At 39.0% G+C, this 17,562-nt stretch overlaps 1 protein-coding gene across 1 annotated transcript; it reads right to left on the reverse strand.

Annotated features, from left to right (window-relative positions):
• Positions 1-5,960: 5,960 nt before the first annotated feature.
• Positions 5,961-12,870, reverse strand: Tmem70 (transmembrane protein 70). Its single transcript, XM_005335842.5, has 3 exons — positions 12,526-12,870; positions 10,886-10,991; positions 5,961-6,594 (listed from the first exon to the last, which is right to left on the reverse strand). Exons 1-3 carry the CDS (start codon positions 12,733-12,735, stop codon positions 6,137-6,139), a joined length of 774 nt encoding a protein of 257 aa, XP_005335899.2. The 5' UTR covers positions 12,736-12,870; the 3' UTR covers positions 5,961-6,136.
• Positions 12,871-17,562: the final 4,692 nt, after the last annotated feature.

A 17,562-nucleotide genomic window follows, 5' to 3' on the forward strand; every position in this document is an offset into this window, starting at 1 on the left:
TATAGTATATATGCCATAAAGTCTACCTATATGAATAAACACTAATGTTTATATAGATAATGTAAGTTAGATAATATAATATCTGCAATAAATTGAAATGCAATCAAATACATTTAAGTCCACAAGTTCATAGCATAATTGTTTTCTAATTATTATTAGATAGGAAAACAATTCTATTTTTTTAAAATTTATCTTTTAGTTTTTTAGGTGGACACAATATGTTTATGTTTATGTTTATTTTTATGTGGTGTTGAGGATCGAACCCACCAGTGCCCTGTGCATGACAGGCGAGCGAGTACCACTTGAGCCACATCCCCAGCCCAATTCTATTTTTGAAACTAGTAAATAAAGGGAGAGAATCAAGCACTTAGCCTGATTTTTCTATACAAAATGAACTACTGAGTAACCAAATAAAAAATAGCAAGTTTTTCTTAGTTTCTTGTACTCTTTTCTCTACTTTTGGGGGTATTTCTACTAATACATGAAAAAAGGAATGCTAGAATATAATCATTTTGGACTAGGGTTGTGCCTCAGTCATAGAGTGCTCACCTAGCATATATGAGGCCCTGGGTTCAATTCTTAGAATCGTAATAAATAAATAAATAAATAAATAAATAATAGCAGATGGATTTAAAATGTATGTGTATATATATATATATATATATATATATATATATATATATATTCATTCTTTTGCAACACCTTAGTGAATTAGTGCTTTTAGGCATTGAGCATCGGTGGTTGCTAACAACACAAAGAGCAAGCTTAAAAACAAAAGTTAATAGGGGGTGGGGCTCAGTGATAGAGCACTTGCCTCACACATGTGAGGCACTGGGTTCAATTCTCAGCACCACATATAAATACATGAATAAAATAAAGGTTCATCAACAACTAAAAAAAATTTTTAAAAAAAACATTAATGGAAAAACATTGTGGTAGCCAGCCTCCCAGATGGCTCTCAATGAGCCTCACCTCCTGGTAAGCACATCAAATACTGAATAAAGTTGACTGTAACCAATAAAGTATCACCCAATGAAAATGTCATGCAAGACCTTGTAGTTTCCACCTTGTGCTCTTGGTTCACTTACTCTGGAGAAAGCAAGAAGCCCTAAAGAAAGATCCATGTGATAAGAAACTGAAGTATCTTGCCAAAAAGCTAGCACCAGTCAGTCATGTGAGTAAGCCAGTCCTTTCTGCCCCAGGCCAGCCCCCAGATGACAGCAGCACCTGCTAATGTTGATGGCAATCTCATGAGAGAACCTCTCCGCTAGGCCACTCCCCAATTCTAGACACAGACACCAGGGCAATTTTTTGCACAAAAATAAATAACTCATACAATCATCTATGAAGTCATCCAAGCTAATCAAATCTCTCTGGTGACGCTTTAAGATCCAACTACCAATTTATGGAAAAAACAGAAGACAGGGAATCCTACTAAAACATGCCTCCCAGGATATAATCAGAAAATCTTAACTATAAGAAGATCTAAAGGACAAATAACTTATTTTCTTCAAGAGATAATTCACAAAGGGGTAAAAGGAGCAAAAGAAATGAAGGGACCCATAAGAGTCTTAAAAGGCATTTCAGAAGGGCACAGTGGTGACACTTGTAATCCCAGTGACTTGGGAGGCTGAGGCAGGATTATAAATTAGAAGCTAGCCTGAGCCATTTAGTGAGACCCTCAGCAAATTAGCAACACCCTGTCTCAAAATCAAAGATAACAAGGACTGGGGATATGACTCAGTAATAAAATGACCCAATACCAACAATTGGTATAAGTAAAGTGTGAAACTTATTTAGATCTCAATCCAAGTAAAATGAAACAATTAGAATTTTAAATAGATTGAATATTTGACATTAGGGTTGTTTTTGTTTTGTAGCTATGATAACGGCATTATGGTTATAATTTTTTAAGAAGTCCTTATCTTGTAGTTACAAAATTGAAGATTTAAGAGAAGAAATGTCAGACTTGGGGTATGGTTCAGTGGTACATATGTATATATATATATATGTGTGTGTGTGTGTGTGTGTGTGCAAGCACACCTGCATATCCTAATATGGCAAGTGGTCACGGTCTAGATGAGACAATACTGACTGTAAATTGGTCATTGTTAACTATGGATGATAGAACACTGCAAGTTCATTGCACACTTCTGTCTACTTTTTAAAATATTTTTTTAGTTGTAAATGGACACAATACCTTTACTTTATTCATTTATTTTTATGTGGCGCTGAGGATCAAATCCAGTGCCTCACTAGGTGCTACGCAAGCACTCTACCACTGCGCTGTAACCCAGTCCCTTCTGTCTATTTTTGTATGTTTGAAATCTGCAATAGAAAGAAAAGCAACAACAAAAGTGCAAGGTATTCTGAAATAATTTGAATACTATTTTAGCAAATACATCCAAACTAAGGCTATCTTTTATATCTAATAGCCGTTTTGTTACCTTTTTTTTTTTTTTTTGGTACTGGGGAGTGAATATAGGGGAACTTAACCACTGAGCCACATCCCAGCTCTATATTGTATTTTATTTAGAGACAGGGTCTCACTGAGTTACTTAAGGCCTCACTAAATTGCTGAGGCTGGCTCTGAACTGGTGATCCTCCTGCCTTAGCCTCCTGAGCTGCTGGGATTACAGGTATGCGCCACCACGCCTAGATCATTTTATTACTTTTGCATCTCAAAATAGAGGGTTTTCAGTACAATGAAATCTACATTCAGGAAAAGGATTGCAATGATATATATTTTTGTGAATAGGCTTATTATCTGAAATACCCCCAGATGTTAGCTGGAATCACTCAGCCTTTTGAGATTCAAATAAAACGGACTCACCACCCTTCCCCCTGGACAATAGCAGACTCTTACCTCCCCAGTCTTTCTGAGATTATTTTGCCTGGGCGAGGGTAGAAAAGTCACATAAAAAAGTACATAATATTTCTCCTTCCCTCAGCCTGAGTTCTTTCTGCTGACTTATTTTGATGAATTGTCATGCTCTTATACATGCTGATCCTTTCTATGTTCTGTTCTCACTCCAGACCAGGCTCTTGAAGTCACCCATTTAGCCTAAGCTTTTTATTTTCCCCTCCCAAACAAGTTATCTTCTTAATTATTCTGACAGCAGCTAATAAAACTGTTTTTCCCTGATGGCAAAAAAAGATCACATGAGTGTAGGGTGTTTAAAGTTATATTCACACCTTGCCAGAGTGTGAGATTGTAAATCACCTATTATTTTATTGTTGTTGTTATACTGGGGATTGAACCCAGGGATGTTTTACCACTGAGCAAAAACTCCAACCCTTTTTAATTGTTTTTATTTTGAGACAGGGTCTCACTAAGTGGCCTCAAACTTTTGATTTTCCTGCCTCAGCCTCTCCAATTCATTGGGATTATAGGCAGGTGCCTCTTCGTCCAGCTTTCATGGAGTTCTTTTGCTCAATTCAAAATAGGAAATTACAAAAAGGGGCTGGGGATGTGGCTCAAGCGGTAGCACCCTCGCCTGGCATGCGTGTGGCCCGGGTTCGATCCTCAGCACCACATACAAAGAAAGATGTTGTGTCCACCGAAAACTGAAAAATAAATATTAAAAAATTCTCTCTCTCTCTCTCTAAAAAAAAAGGTAAAAGTACAGCTCTTTTTGATTTACCAGATCTTAGTTTTACCAGTTCAAAGGCTCTTTGACTCAATTTGGAAAAGAAAGTGCAGAGGCAAGTAATACCATCTGAACAAGGCTTTATTGGAGTTTTGTGCTTGAGCACAAGGTAGACAGTACATGGATAGGGGTCCCTAGGTTGCTAGTTAAGAAATATGATATGTCAAGAGCTTTGTAATGTTTTCAACAATTTAAAAAAAAAAGAATACAAGGAGTAAAGTTTATCCAAACCAAAAAACAAAACAAAAACAATAACAGGGAGGGGAGGTTATGCAGGCACACAGCTGTTGCACATGTCAGGATTTCTACACACCTATCTCATCAGTTCTTTGTTTGCACTTGACTTGTTGATTGACACTTCTGCATTGGGCTTCTCTGCACTAGAGGTGCTCACTACCGCCACCCCAAGAAGGTCACATACTGGTCAAGTTCAGGCTTATTTTACTGTGTGTGGACTGTGGGAAAGCTTGAGGGAATGGTCATCAGTTCCTGAACTACTGTCACTGGGAGAAACAATATTCTGAAAGTAACTTGCATTAGACAGGAAACCATGGGGGAATCAGGCCCTCCCTGCTGTCAGTTCCTTGCAGTCCACTTCATGATGGACACTTACAGAATAGTAGTGTGTCCAATGAATGTTTCCTGGTTTTGTATCTTGTGAAATGTGTCTTTGCATTTTTGTTGAGGTAAATATAAATGTTTACATTTGTATAAATTATAAATATCTTAGGTTTATTACAGTAAAGGTTTTTGTACCAATTGAGAAATTTGGTTCTCAAAACAAGTTGAGAGGAAATCAAGAAAACCTAAAATGTTAACCAATTTTCCCCCTAGGTGGAAGTAGGAATGATTTTGAGGTTTGTTATTGTGGCGGAGGTGTGTGTTTTTGTTTGCTGACTTTCTAGTATATTCACAATGAACTATGATGATGGCATATTTTTATAGAAAGATACCCCATTGTCTGCTAGATTAAGAACAAGCATCTATCTAGGCCACAAAAGACTGAAGAACAATCAACCAGAGGCCCAATGTGAGTATAAGATGGCACAGAGGACTAGGATGTGGGGGATTTTGAATCTGATGAACTGGCCAATTCTAATATATGGCAGGCTCTAGGTCACAGAAGGATGACTTTTCTGCCTCAAGCTATTCCCTATGAACAAGCTTCTGGCAATCTGAGATTTGAAAGAACTTTTTCTTGAACTAATTATGCCTAGTCCTGCTGACCCCATCAACCTCCCTCGTATACATGCCAGGCATAGTTTTTTTTCCAATACTGGAAATGAAACTCAGGGGTACTTCACCACTGAGCTACATCCCTAGCCTTTTTTATTTATTTTGAAAGAGGGTCTCATTAGTTGCTGAGGCTGCAATCCTCCTGCCTCAGCCTCCTGAATCACTGTGAATAGTTGTGCACCACCACACCTGGCCAAGATTCAATTTAAATTTACTATCATGGTTGACCACAAGACAGCTGTTAGCCAACTCCATAAAGACAGACTGTTTTGCTCCTGTTACTCTAGTATCTAGCAAAGTACCAGGCACATTCTAGGCACTTAAACATCTACCTACCTATATAGCATGGTTTGAAGCCTCTTGTTCCTTGATGAATCCTTTGCAAGAATTAACTTCCATTTTACCATTAGAGATAAAAATCTTAAAATGCAAATTCTAGATAAAGTTAGCATAAATTGCTATTTTATAGAAGGTATTGTCCCTCTATTTAGTATCAATGATTTTTCCATTCTGATAGTGTGCCAAGGAAGAACACATGTGGAAAGACAGATGGCACTGAAGACAGTCCTACTTAAGGTTGCCATTTGGGAGCTGACCACAAACTCAACCATTCATGGACGCTAATGATGGGCCACCATGGAAAGGGAAGCAAAAACCTGTATTCTGAACCAAAGGAGACAAACTAATACTGCTTCCCATAATTTGTGAATTTTTCAAAAAGGAAAAAAAAATTCATATAATTAAAAATTCCAAACACAAGAAAATATCTCTCCTTATTGCTTTTGACATCTGATTCCCCATTTAGAGGCAACCACATATGATCCATGTATACATCAATAGGTACATAAATATTCACATTTTTCCCTCCATTACTGGGAACTGGACCCAGGGACAGTCTACGATTGAGCTATATCCCCAGTCTCTCTCTTTTTAAACATTCTGTTACTAAATTGCCTAGACTGGCTTTATACTTATGATCCTTCTATCTCAGCCTCCAGAGTAACTAAGATTACAGGAGTGCACCACCATATCCAACAAATATTCACACTTTTTAAAACAAAAATGATACTCTGCTTTGTTTTACAAACATAGCTTATTTTATTATAAAGGAACATCATTCTCTGAAAATTAGAATCTGACAGTTCTAAATTATTTTTAATAATCACTAACAACACAAAAGTAAAGACAATCTTATCATACAATGAAACAAAAATCACACTTAAGCACAAACATAAAAACAAACAACAAGCTCATTTCTCATCCTCAAACTGCTTCTTTTCATTGGTTTCTTCTGTGTCAAAAGTGAATGGTTTGTCATAACCCATTAGATGGTTATAGTCTTCAGGGTTTGGAAACAGCCCTGGATTAACTAACAATGATTTTGTTTTAGCATAAAATGTGGTAAAAAGATGTGTGCTGTCTGGAATCTTCACATCATTCTGGTGAAATACCGTACTCTTTTCTGAAAGCACGACGCTGTAAGTAATGGCTTTGTAAGTGTCCGTTGTGGCCTCATGGTATAGCCGAATAACATAGCCTTTTGTAACAAAGTGAAGCAGCACTGGAGTGATCACTGTAAAGCTTCCTATGATGCCATAAAATAAGATTTGCAAAGGCAGACTTCCAAATATAATATTATTTTGTGCTAAAATGTATGGTAGAAATGCAAGGCTGAGCATACTTGTAGAATAAGAGAAACATTTCACACCTAAATGGAAAAAGAAAATGGGAGAGGATTAATACATTTAAATTTTATAAAAGAATCAATCTATCCTAGTAATTCTTCTACCTTTTCTTCCTATGTCACCACTGAAACATCAACAAAATCAAAGTACAAACATAGTGCTTATTTTATGATGGGCTCTGTCTGAACACTTTACAGATTTTTCATTTTTTATTCATGAAATTCACAGAAAAGCCCTATAAGATGGATGTACAATTGTCATTATCAGCCCATTTAAAAAATATATTTCTGAGGTCGTAGCTCATGGTAGAGTATTTGCCTAGTGCATGTGAGGCCCTGGGTTGATCTCCAGAATTGTGAAGAAAATAAATAAGATTAAAAAAAAAATGAGAAAGATGAGCCACTTCTGCAATGATATATAGCTATGAAGTACCTGGACTGGGATTCAAACCCAATCAAGTTGACTCTATAGTCCATACCATTGGCCATTATAACGCACTGCCTCACCAGGTAAGAAATCTGCTTTAGGGTTATATAGCCTCAACCATTAAAAGATTTAATTTTCCTCAAAGAACTGTTTTATACTATAAAAGTTGATTCAGACAGCAGGTTTTCAAATAAAACTCTACTTAACAAGTAACACAAAAATTTTTAACCTGGGCAATTCTATCAAGCTACCTGCTTCTTCTTCCTGTATCATAAACATATGATTATACCTGTAATCCCAGCAGACTGGGAGGTTGAGGCAGGAGGATCATGAGTTCAAAGCTAGCCTCAGCAAAAGTGAGGCACTAAGCAAGTCAGTGAGACTCTATCTCTAAATAAAATACAAAATAGGTCCGGGGATGTGGCTCAGTGGTCGAGTGCCCCTGAATTCAATCCCCAGCACCATAAATAAATAAATAAACAAACAAAAATACCACTAGGGTTTAAGAAACATATTGGCCTGAGCACCGTAATACACACCTGTAACCCCAGCTACTTGGAAGGCTGAGACAAGAAAATTTCTAAGTTAGAGGCCAGCGTCAGAAACTTAGCAAGACCCTGTCGTAAGAAAAAAAAGGGCTAGATGTAGCTCAGTGTAGAGCGCCTCCAGGTTTAATTCCAAGTACTGCCAACACAAAAACAAAAATCATACAGTAAGATACTGTTTTGGGCTCGGGTTGTGTCTCAGTAGAGCACTCATCTAGCATGTGCAAGGTGCTAGATTCGATCCTCAGCACTATATAAAAAATAAATAAAATAAAGGTATTGTGCCCAACTACGACTAAATATATATACATATATATATATATATATATATATTTTTTTTTTTTTAAGATGCCGTTTTCCCCCCAAAGCCCGAAGTTTCACAGCATACTACTGGTAAAGCTTTAGCAAAGTAGACACTCTCATACACTGCTGTTGGCTGGAGGCTTAATTATCGTGCATCAGTAATTTAAAAATATTTCCTTCCATCTTCCTATAGGCAGTTTGCCATGGCACTGGTACACAAGGGAGAAATGGGGACCAAGTTGCCTCCTATATAGAAAAGTCTCTTCAATCCTTCCAAAACACCGTTTTTCTCTATTACTTTTGTCACACTGTAGTGGGTTAAACAGTTGCCCACCACCACCACCACCACCACCATATTCATGTCCACCCTGAACTTCAGAATGTGACCTTATTTGAAAATAAGGTCTTTGGAATTTTAAAGATTGAGATGAGATCGTGTTAGACAAGGGTGGGCCCTAAATCCAATGGCAGTGTCCTCCTAAGGACAGAAAATGATGAACAAGGGATAGAGAAAAGGCTGTCATGTGAAGACCAAGGCAGAGAGGAGGTTCACAGCTACAAGCCAAGGAATGCTGCGATGCCAGGAGCCGCCAGAAGCTCGAAGAGGCAAGGAAGAATTCTTCCTTGGAGCCTTAAAGAGAGCAAGGCCCAGCCAATACCTTGATTTTATTTCTAGCCTCCAGAACTAGAAAAATAAATTCCTGACGTTTTTAAATCATCATGGTTTTGGTAATTATGAAAGTCCAAGGCAACTAATTTACTTTATTTTGTAGGAATGAAGTAATTGCTATTTTCTAAATATATTCTTGCTTTCCCACTTTTGTACCTTTGTTTGTAATACTTCTGAGCCTGGGATTCCCCCCTTTCACAACTCTTCATATTCAAATTTTACTTGTCTTAAAAGACCCAATTGGAATTCCATCTTGATGAAATTCTTTCTGTTATATTCTTCTTCAGTCTTTTTTTTTTTGTGTGTGTGTGGGGGGGTGGTATTAGGGATTATAGTCAGTCACTCTATCACTGAGCTACATCCACAGCCCTTGTTTCATTTGTGGAACTGAGATTGAACCCAGGGGAGCTCTAGCACCGAGTTAAATCTCCAGCTCATTAACAATAACTGAGAACTAAAATGTCCTTCAAGCCAGGCATAGTGGCACACACCTGTAATCCCAGCGACTTGGGAGGCTGAGGCAGTAGGATCAAGAGTTCCAAGGCTTGCAAGGCCCTAAGAAACTAAGTGAGACTCTGTCTCTAAATAAAATACAAAAAAGGGCTGGAGATGGCTCAGTGGTTAAGTGCCTCTGGGTTCAATTCCCAGTTCCAAAACTAAATAAATAAATAAAATAAAGGTATTGTGCCCTTCAAGTGTCTACATTTATAAGTTTAGGAAACCTTCAAGAATGGTACCGCAACCTGGCATGATGGTGTATGCCTATAATCCCAGTGACATGGGACACAGAAGCAAGAGGATCACAAGTTAGAAGCCAGCCTCAGCAATTTAGTGAGACCCTGTCTCAAAATTAAATAAATAAAAAGGGCTGGATATGCAGGTTAGTGATGAAGCACCCCTAGGTTTAATCCCCAGTACCAAAAAAGAAAAAAGAATGGTATTACTATCTTAATGTCTCTCCCTCAATTTCCATATAATATTAATCTCAGAGTGACTTCCTACTAATCATAATATTGAAAGAACTCAAATTACAATTCTAATGGATAGTTACACTCTTCCACAAATATTACAACCTACACATACCAAAATTAACTACTGTTTTATTGTTTCCAAAAAAGGAGTCAAGTGGGAACAAAATATAAGTTAATAAACCTTCCTATATTTGAAGAAATAGCATTCATATTCAGACAGAAAGATAACACAGGGATCACTGTTAAAATATATCTCAATGACATCAATGTAGGTATCCCGAGACAAGACACTAGACTCAATGATCTATTTATGAATTAACTTCAGAAGAAACTACATAACACTGATTGTTCTACTAACTTTAGAATACTACTCAATTGTGATTATAATCAGTTCTTATTCCTAAAAAGTTTTAAATAATGCAAACTATACTTTGACACCATCATCAAATGTTGATACTGAAATCTTGTGACCATACTAGGCTATAAATCAATCCTGCAGATATTTCTGATTGTACTTTAAATCATAATATTACTAAGTTTTTCCCACCTGTATTTTGTGCTAAATTATGATCCAAGGAAAGTGCTTTAAACCTGTAGTTATTTAATGGTCTTTTCCTCCTCCACAAGTACTCTCTACCACTTGGGAAAATCACTAAATAGATGTCTCTGTTGCTAATTCTAAGATAATCTGAACAAATGCATAATTTATATAATTTCAATTATAAAAGCATTAAATAGGCTGAGGTTATGGCTCAGTGGTAGAGCGCTGGCCTAGCATGTATGAGGCACCAGGTTTGATTCTCAGCACCACATATAAATTAATTAATTAGTTAATTAATTAAAGGCCCATCAACAACTAAAAAGTATAAAAAATAAATTTTAAAAAAGAGCATTACATGCTTCCTCCACCACCACCACCTCCAATGCTGGGGATTAAACCAAAGGCCTAAAGCATGGTAAGCAAGCATTCTACCACTGAGGTATGCCCCCCAAGCCCATGCTCATTTTAAATGTTAAACTTAGCCACAAAACAAAAATGGAAAGTTCCCCTATTATACTCCCCCCCAAAAAAATTCTTACCAGTAATCTTCCACTTTTCTCTGCACATTCAAACATTACTTTTTGTTATTTGTTAAACATCTTAAGAGATGACCAAAGAATGGAAGTGTGAATGTCATAAGATCACAAAGTTATAATAAAGCCTTCAAACATATTTTTTAAATCTCTCTAAAATGCAGAGATTTCAACCTCTACATCTTATCAACAGGCTTTAAGGGAAAAATTATCTAATTTTTATGGTTTGTAATTAAGAGATGCTAAAATAATACCCAACATATAGTAAAAATGTTCTTTATAATAAAAGAAAAAAAAAGGAACCTCCTCAGTTTTGATTACCCACCAAATACTGCACGAGCCAGATTCCCAGTATAAATCAGCCTTCCAGCTTCTGATTTGCCAGGTTGTGTATGTAAGTAACGAACATACCTATCCCAACAAACAGGTATCTATTGAAACAAGAGACCATTATGAGTACAGATTAAATTGCATCTTGAATCAACTTCTAATTTTTTAAAGGTTATTTTAATAAAAATAATGAAGATTAGATGAGAATTTGTCAATAAGTTGACAAGAATAATTCTCCCATATAGTCTACAGAGCTAAAGAAATCAAATTGGTTATCAGCACGACTTTGCTTAATTTCAGTCAAAAGGAGTAGGGTGCTGAGTTGAGAGCTTGGTAGGCTTGCATCCAGTTCTCAGTTTGACCTTAAACAAGTTAAAAGTTAAACGGGATAGTTTCTTAATGAAAACATCATTTTCATTTGATTTAAATGCATTGGTTTTTCAAAAACAAAATAAGTAAAATTATTCGGGCACGGTGTGGCACGCCTGTAACCCCAGAGGCTAAGGCAAAAGGATCGCAAGTTCAAAGTAAGCTTCAGCATCTTAGTGAGACCTTGTCTCAGAATAAAAAATAAATGTGGCTCAGTGGTAGGAAGGGAGGGAGGGACGGAAGAGGAGGGGAGGGGAGGAAGGAAGAAAAAGAAGGAAAAGAAATTAATTTTAATACAATAATCTAAGTAAAACACTGCAAATTCTATAGTATACATAATATTTTTTAAGAGCAAGTCTTTTCCTAAAGGCCTTGTAAATACTTTGCATTTCTTGTTTCTTAACCTGGAAAACATTTGCGAAATCCTTCATCAAATATCACCGAACACAAGAGTTCCCCACACAGTACCCACACTTCAAAATGTAAGACATGCCCAATTCCTTTACGCTAAAATTCTATTCGATTCTAATTTCTTAAGTAGTTCTACGTTTCAACCAGGCTTGCCAATATTGACATTTTATAAGGGAAGGAGACAATTTATTTAGATTAAAGAATTAATGTACACACCTCATCTTTCTCCTGAGATAAAAGGGGTCTCGTAAAAATGGAGCCACCTATGGGGTCTGGGGTTGTGGCTCAGTGGTAAAGCTCTCGCCTACCACATGCTGGGTTCGAGCCTCAGCACCACATGAAAAATAAATAAATCAATCAAAAGCATATTTATTTAAAAAGAAAAAATGAAGCCACCTAGCCTGGGGATGCAGCTTAGTGGTGGTAGAGCACCACGAAAGTAAGGTCCTGGGGTTCGATCCCCCATGGGTAGGGGTGAGAGTGGTCAAGCCACTTAATCTAGAAAATAGAACACAGGTTATTCGAATTCTTTCAGTTCAATTCCTAGGTGCTGCATCCAGTTTCTTTACAAATTAACTCTTTCCAGCTTCTGCTTATGAGCAGAAAGGGAGCTAATATCAAATTGTCATCAGAAACCGTCTGGATCAGCAATCACGGAACCACCCAGAAAAAGAATCCACTCTCCACTTCCCAAGGTGCTCCCAGACACGAGGAGGCAGCTAACCGCAGGACTGAGCCCCGCACAGGGAGGGCTCCTGCCACACTCTAGCCAGCAACAGTCAGGACACCGAGGTCACGGAGGGCGAAAGTTCCCCGGTCCGAACTCTACGTCGCCCGAGCCCTCGGACAGCCGACCTGTACTGGCCCAAGACGCCGGAGAAGGGGGTGGGCTCCTTGCAGCCCCGCGCTCTCGCCGACGACCGGCCCCAAGGGCCTGCTGCAGGAGATCGCTCGCGAGACCGCCACACTGGGCCTTCGGAGCGCGGCAGCCGCCCACCAAGCCATCCTCTTCCCGCCAGGCCTCAGCCCGGCCGCCCACTGGCCGCCCAATGATAGCAGCAGCATCCCGCGGACGGGAACTGGCGGCGGACTGCTCCGGGAGCGACCAGTCGCTGCTCTTTACAGACTGCAACTTCGGTTCGCGGAGCACGCCTCAACGCGTCGGGACCGACCGGCATCCGCGCGTGCGCAGAATATGAGTCCGGCTTGCAACCTTACCCGCCCCATGGGTTCCGGCCAATTGAGCTGAGAGCTGGGCGCGCTCTCCCGGGCTCTACAAAGCCAATCTGTGACCTGCGTCCCTTTCTTGGGGTTTGGCCCTTATTAGAGTAGTGCCGAAGGACAGAGGGGAGAGCCGCGTAAGAATGACAAAGCCTGTCCTTCATTCTTTCGGACGTCGTTTTCTAGGTCCTAAAAAAATTGTTTGCTTTGAGGAAATGATTCTAGCCTTTCCCAACGGAAGGCATATGAGACGATTTGAACAAAAGTGAATAATTTGATTTAGCCATTGAAATGATAGAAAAACGAGACATGCTCATGTGATATTGATACTTGTTATCAAAATTTTTGTCAGAATTCACATCATATACACAATTGTTCATGACCCATTACATAGACACACATAAATAAATAAATAAATGATTTAATAATATTATTTACGGGATTTAGGTAGGAACAGAGGATGAACTCAGGAATCCACGATGTTAACAGTGTAACATAATATGATTAAGATATACTGGTGAAAGACCCCAGCCCAACAACGTCAGGCCTAGTGGCAAAACCACCGAGGCATGTCACAGACCTATGCAGGCACCAGAGGTGTTTTTCAGATAATCATTTAGGTGTAAACCAGGTCCCAAGGCATGCCTGAATAAGCAGGAACAAGAGGACCAGAGTGCAAACATGTAGCTTTTATGTGGTTTTTCCAGTAGCATACAGTGAAAAACAACTTTGCCCTTTAGGTAATCTATATGCTGGGTTTAAAAATAACTAATAAGAAACCTATTGTTTAAACTGCCCCTTTACCCTATAAAAATTTCTGTATCCCTAAGCCCGGTGTGCTAGCTCACCAAAGCTCCGGCTGAGGTTCTGCTGGGCACCCGCAGGCGCCTGTGTCCCAATAAACAAACCTCTTGCGCTTTTGCAGCCAGTGTTTCGTGTGATTATCCTTGGACAGGGAAACGGGGGTCTTTCACTGGTATATAAATTGCTACAGAAAAAGGAGCTCATGATTAATTTGGCCTCATAATGTCTTCAAATCGACTTCACATTCAGCTTTCTTTAAGAAGGATCTGGTAGAGATAACGGTTTACCACTATTTTTAGCCTGGCGGGGCACAGGCCTGTAATCCCAGCAGTTTGGGAGATTGAGGTAGGATTGCAAGTTTGGGGTCAGCTTCCACTATTTAGCGGGACCCTCGGCAATTTGAGATCATAATTTAAAAAAGTAAAAAGAACTGGGGATGTAGCTCAGTAGTAAAGTGCCCTTGGTTTCATTCTCAAGTACAGGGGAAAAAGGAGAAATGTATTTGATTCAGTATTTGTTTGCGTAAGTAAGAGAGGAACAAATTCACATTCGAAAATAAAATGTGATCTCCGTGACAACTCCAAAAATATCTGGGAGTGGGGAGCGGAGAGGATCTCTAGAGGGATAAAATGATGCTACTTTGTGATAAATTTTCCTATAGTTATTTTTTTCATCCTGCCTCCCCCCTCTCCCTCCTCCTCCCCCTCTCCCTCCCCCTCCTCCTCCTCCTCCTCCTCCTTTAATAGTGCTGGGGATTAAGGCCAAACCCTCCCACATGCTTAGTGAGCACTCTGCCACTGAGCTATACCCACAATCCTGCCACTTAAAAAAAAACAGTTTAGTGTTATTCATATTCATTATCCAATATCTTACTGATACATATTTAATTTTTTTCATACAAAAAGTGTTTTTAATGTTATTGAATTTGAATTCATATCATTTATCAAGCTTACTTTCTTCCTACAGATACTGTTGGATGAAAATACTTGTTCTATTTCTCAAGGTTTCTAGTTAGCTAAAATGAGATTATATTCTGAAAACTGTGCTATACAGTTACATAGGGTTGTTATTTATGGTCACACAGATTTTCCATTCTTATAATTTAGAGATATTTGTTGAATATAAGCTATTTGAATGGAATTTTAGACTGATTCTAAGGTTGCTTAAAAAGAAAATAGCCTCTAGGCTTTGTGTGGTGGCACACACCTTTAATCTCAGCTACTCAAGAAGCTGAGGCAGAAGGATTATAAATTCAAGGCCAAACTGGGCAATTTTAGTGAGACTTTGACTCAAAAAGTTGAGCCAGGAACAGTGGTATGCGCCTGTAATCCCAGCAGCTCTGGAGGCTGAGACAAGAGGATCAAGAGTTCAAAGCCAGCCTCAGCAAAAAACTAGGCGCTAAGCAACTCAGAGAGACCTTGTCTCTAAATAAAATACAAAATAGGCCTGGTGATGTGGCTCTAGTGGTCCAGTGCCCCTGAATTCAATCCCCGGTACCCCCCAAAAATGGAAAATAAAAATAAAAAGTTGAAAGGGCTGGGGATATAGTTCAGTGATAGAACTCTCACCTAGCATGCAGGAGGATCTGGATTCAATCCTCAGTACTTGAAGCAATTAAAAAGAAGATGGAAACCTATGGAAAAATTGAAAATGGACGTAACTTTTAGAAGGTATGACCTCCACTGTTGTAACATATGTAATGTTTGTGAGGTTTTGTTTGTTTGCTTGTTTCTTCTAAACTAAAAGAGGAAATACAATTGAAAATGAGCCCATGGAGCCCACAGCCTTCTCTTTGTTACTGAGCCAAGCCCATTTTGCCTGATGGTCAGTATAACCCAAATACAATGGGTTTCCTCTTGGTGAATACAAAGCCAATAAGCACAACCAAGAGATAAAAGAGAGAAGAAAGACTTATTACTTGCAGCAAGTAAGAAGAGCACAGGGGATACTTCCTAAAGCAATGTCTTTCTCAAGACAGAGGGCAAGACTTTATGGGAAAGACTCGTTTTCATCTTGAAAGGACTTATCATCACCTGTAGAGGCAGGCACATTCCTGAACAAACTTAGTTGGTGTAATAGTTTGGATCGAGAAATGTTCTTTGAAAAAATCATGTGATAGGCAATGAAGCAATGTTCAGAGGTGAAAAGACTAAATTACAAGAGCTGTAATCTCCTGAGGGGATTAATGCATTCGATGGATTAATAATTTGAATGCAGTACCAGCTAGTAACTGTAGGCAGGTGGGGCATGGCTGAAAGAAGCAGATTACTGGGATGTGCTCTGACTTCTTTATTTATATATCTTTATCTCTATGTCCTTCTCCTTCCAAACTGACATGAGCTGTGTAGCTTTCCACCAAGATGTTTCTGCCTTGCAGTCAGCCAGCCATGGACTGAATTTCTGAAACTGTGAGCCAAAATAAACCTTTCCTCCTTTAAATTGTTCTTGTCAAGTATATTTTGGCCACAATCATTAAAAACTGACTAGCACCGTGGAGATTATGCTTCATACACTGCATGTTCAAAGATGGCAGATCAGATCCCCAACTACTCAGTAGAGAATTTATCATCATGGGCTGGGTATACAGCTCAGTTGGTGGAATGCTTGCCTCACATGTACAAACCCTGGTTTCAATCCTCATGCACCAGAGAGAGAGAGAGAGAGAGAGAGAGAGAGAGAGAGAGAGGGAAGGAGGGAAGGAAAGAGGGAGGGAGAGAGAGAGAGAGAGAGAGAGAAAGAGAGAGAGAGAGAGAGAGAGAGAGAGAGAGAAGGAGGGAAGGAAAGAGGGAGGGAGAGAGAGAGAGAGAGAGACAGAGAGAGTTAGTTTAGCATCATAATCATAATGAGAACTTTTTTTTTTGTACCAAGGATTAAACCACCCAGGGGTACTTTACCAAGTACCACATCTAAGCCACATCTCCCAGTCCTTTTTAAAATATTTTACTTAGAAATAGGATCTCACTGAGTTGCCTAGGATCTCACTAAATTGCTGAGGCTGACTTTGAACTTTCAATCCTCTTGCCGCAGCCTCCCAAACCACTGGGATTACAGGCATAAGCCACTCTGCCTGGTTACAATGAGATTATGATGACCAAGTTTATTCTAGGTCACCTAAAAGAATGACTCAGTGATTTTGGCTAGTTTAAGTAGGTTCCTTGTGGTTTTCTCTGGAGGGCATTTTCTGAAACAAAACAAAACAACTCTTAGTGAATGTTAGCAGTCATTTAAAGGTAGCAGCTTCTTCCCTTGCAAGCACAGGTTCTTGCCCCTAAAAGTTCCTGCCTAGGGCTGAGTGCAGTGGCACAGGCTTGTAATCCCAACAGCTCTGGAGGCTGAGGCTGGAGGATCACAAGTTCAAAGTCAGCTTCACCAAAAGCAAAGTACTAAACAACTCATTGAGGTCCTGTCTAAATAAAATACAAAATAGGACAGTCGGGGATGTAGCTCAGTGGTCAAAGGCCCCAGAGTTCAATCCCTGGTACTTCTCAAAAAAACAACGTTCCTGCTTAGCAGCTAACAAAACAATTTTGAAAAAGAGTTTATTCACTAGGTGCCAATCATGTGGAAAGAGGAAAATTAGACTCAAATCTTCCTTTCCAAGGATAAGATCTAGAATTGTGTTAGTCAGTTTGTTGTCACTGTGACAAAAATACCTGGGAAAAACAACTTAAAGGAGTAAAGATTTCTCTTGGTTCATGGTTTCAGATATATCCTTCCAGGACACACCCCAGTAATCTATTTCCTCCAACTAGGCCTTACCTCTTACAGTTTCCACTACCCTCCAATAAATCCATTCAGCTATGAATCCATCATGATGATGTTAGAGCTCTTATGATCCAATCACTTCTCAAAAGCTCCACCATTGAT

This window comes from Ictidomys tridecemlineatus, chromosome 7 (assembly GCF_052094955.1).
Source record: "Ictidomys tridecemlineatus isolate mIctTri1 chromosome 7, mIctTri1.hap1, whole genome shotgun sequence".
Taxonomy (NCBI): Eukaryota; Metazoa; Chordata; class Mammalia; order Rodentia; family Sciuridae; genus Ictidomys; species Ictidomys tridecemlineatus.

Excerpts from the sequence above, each read along its gene's own strand:
- Tmem70 (XM_005335842.5), bottom strand. The coding sequence starts at position 12,735 with ATGCTGCTGCTATCATTGGGCGGCCAGTGGGCGGCCGGGCTGAGGCCT. Across the intron at positions 10,992-12,525 it reads GGCGTCTTGGGCCAGTACAG|ATACCTGTTTGTTGGGATAG; the intron begins GTCGGCTGTCCG and ends TTGTTTCAATAG. Across the intron at positions 6,595-10,885 it reads TCTGGCTCGTGCAGTATTTG|GTGTGAAATGTTTCTCTTAT; the intron begins GTGGGTAATCAA and ends TTTTCCATTTAG.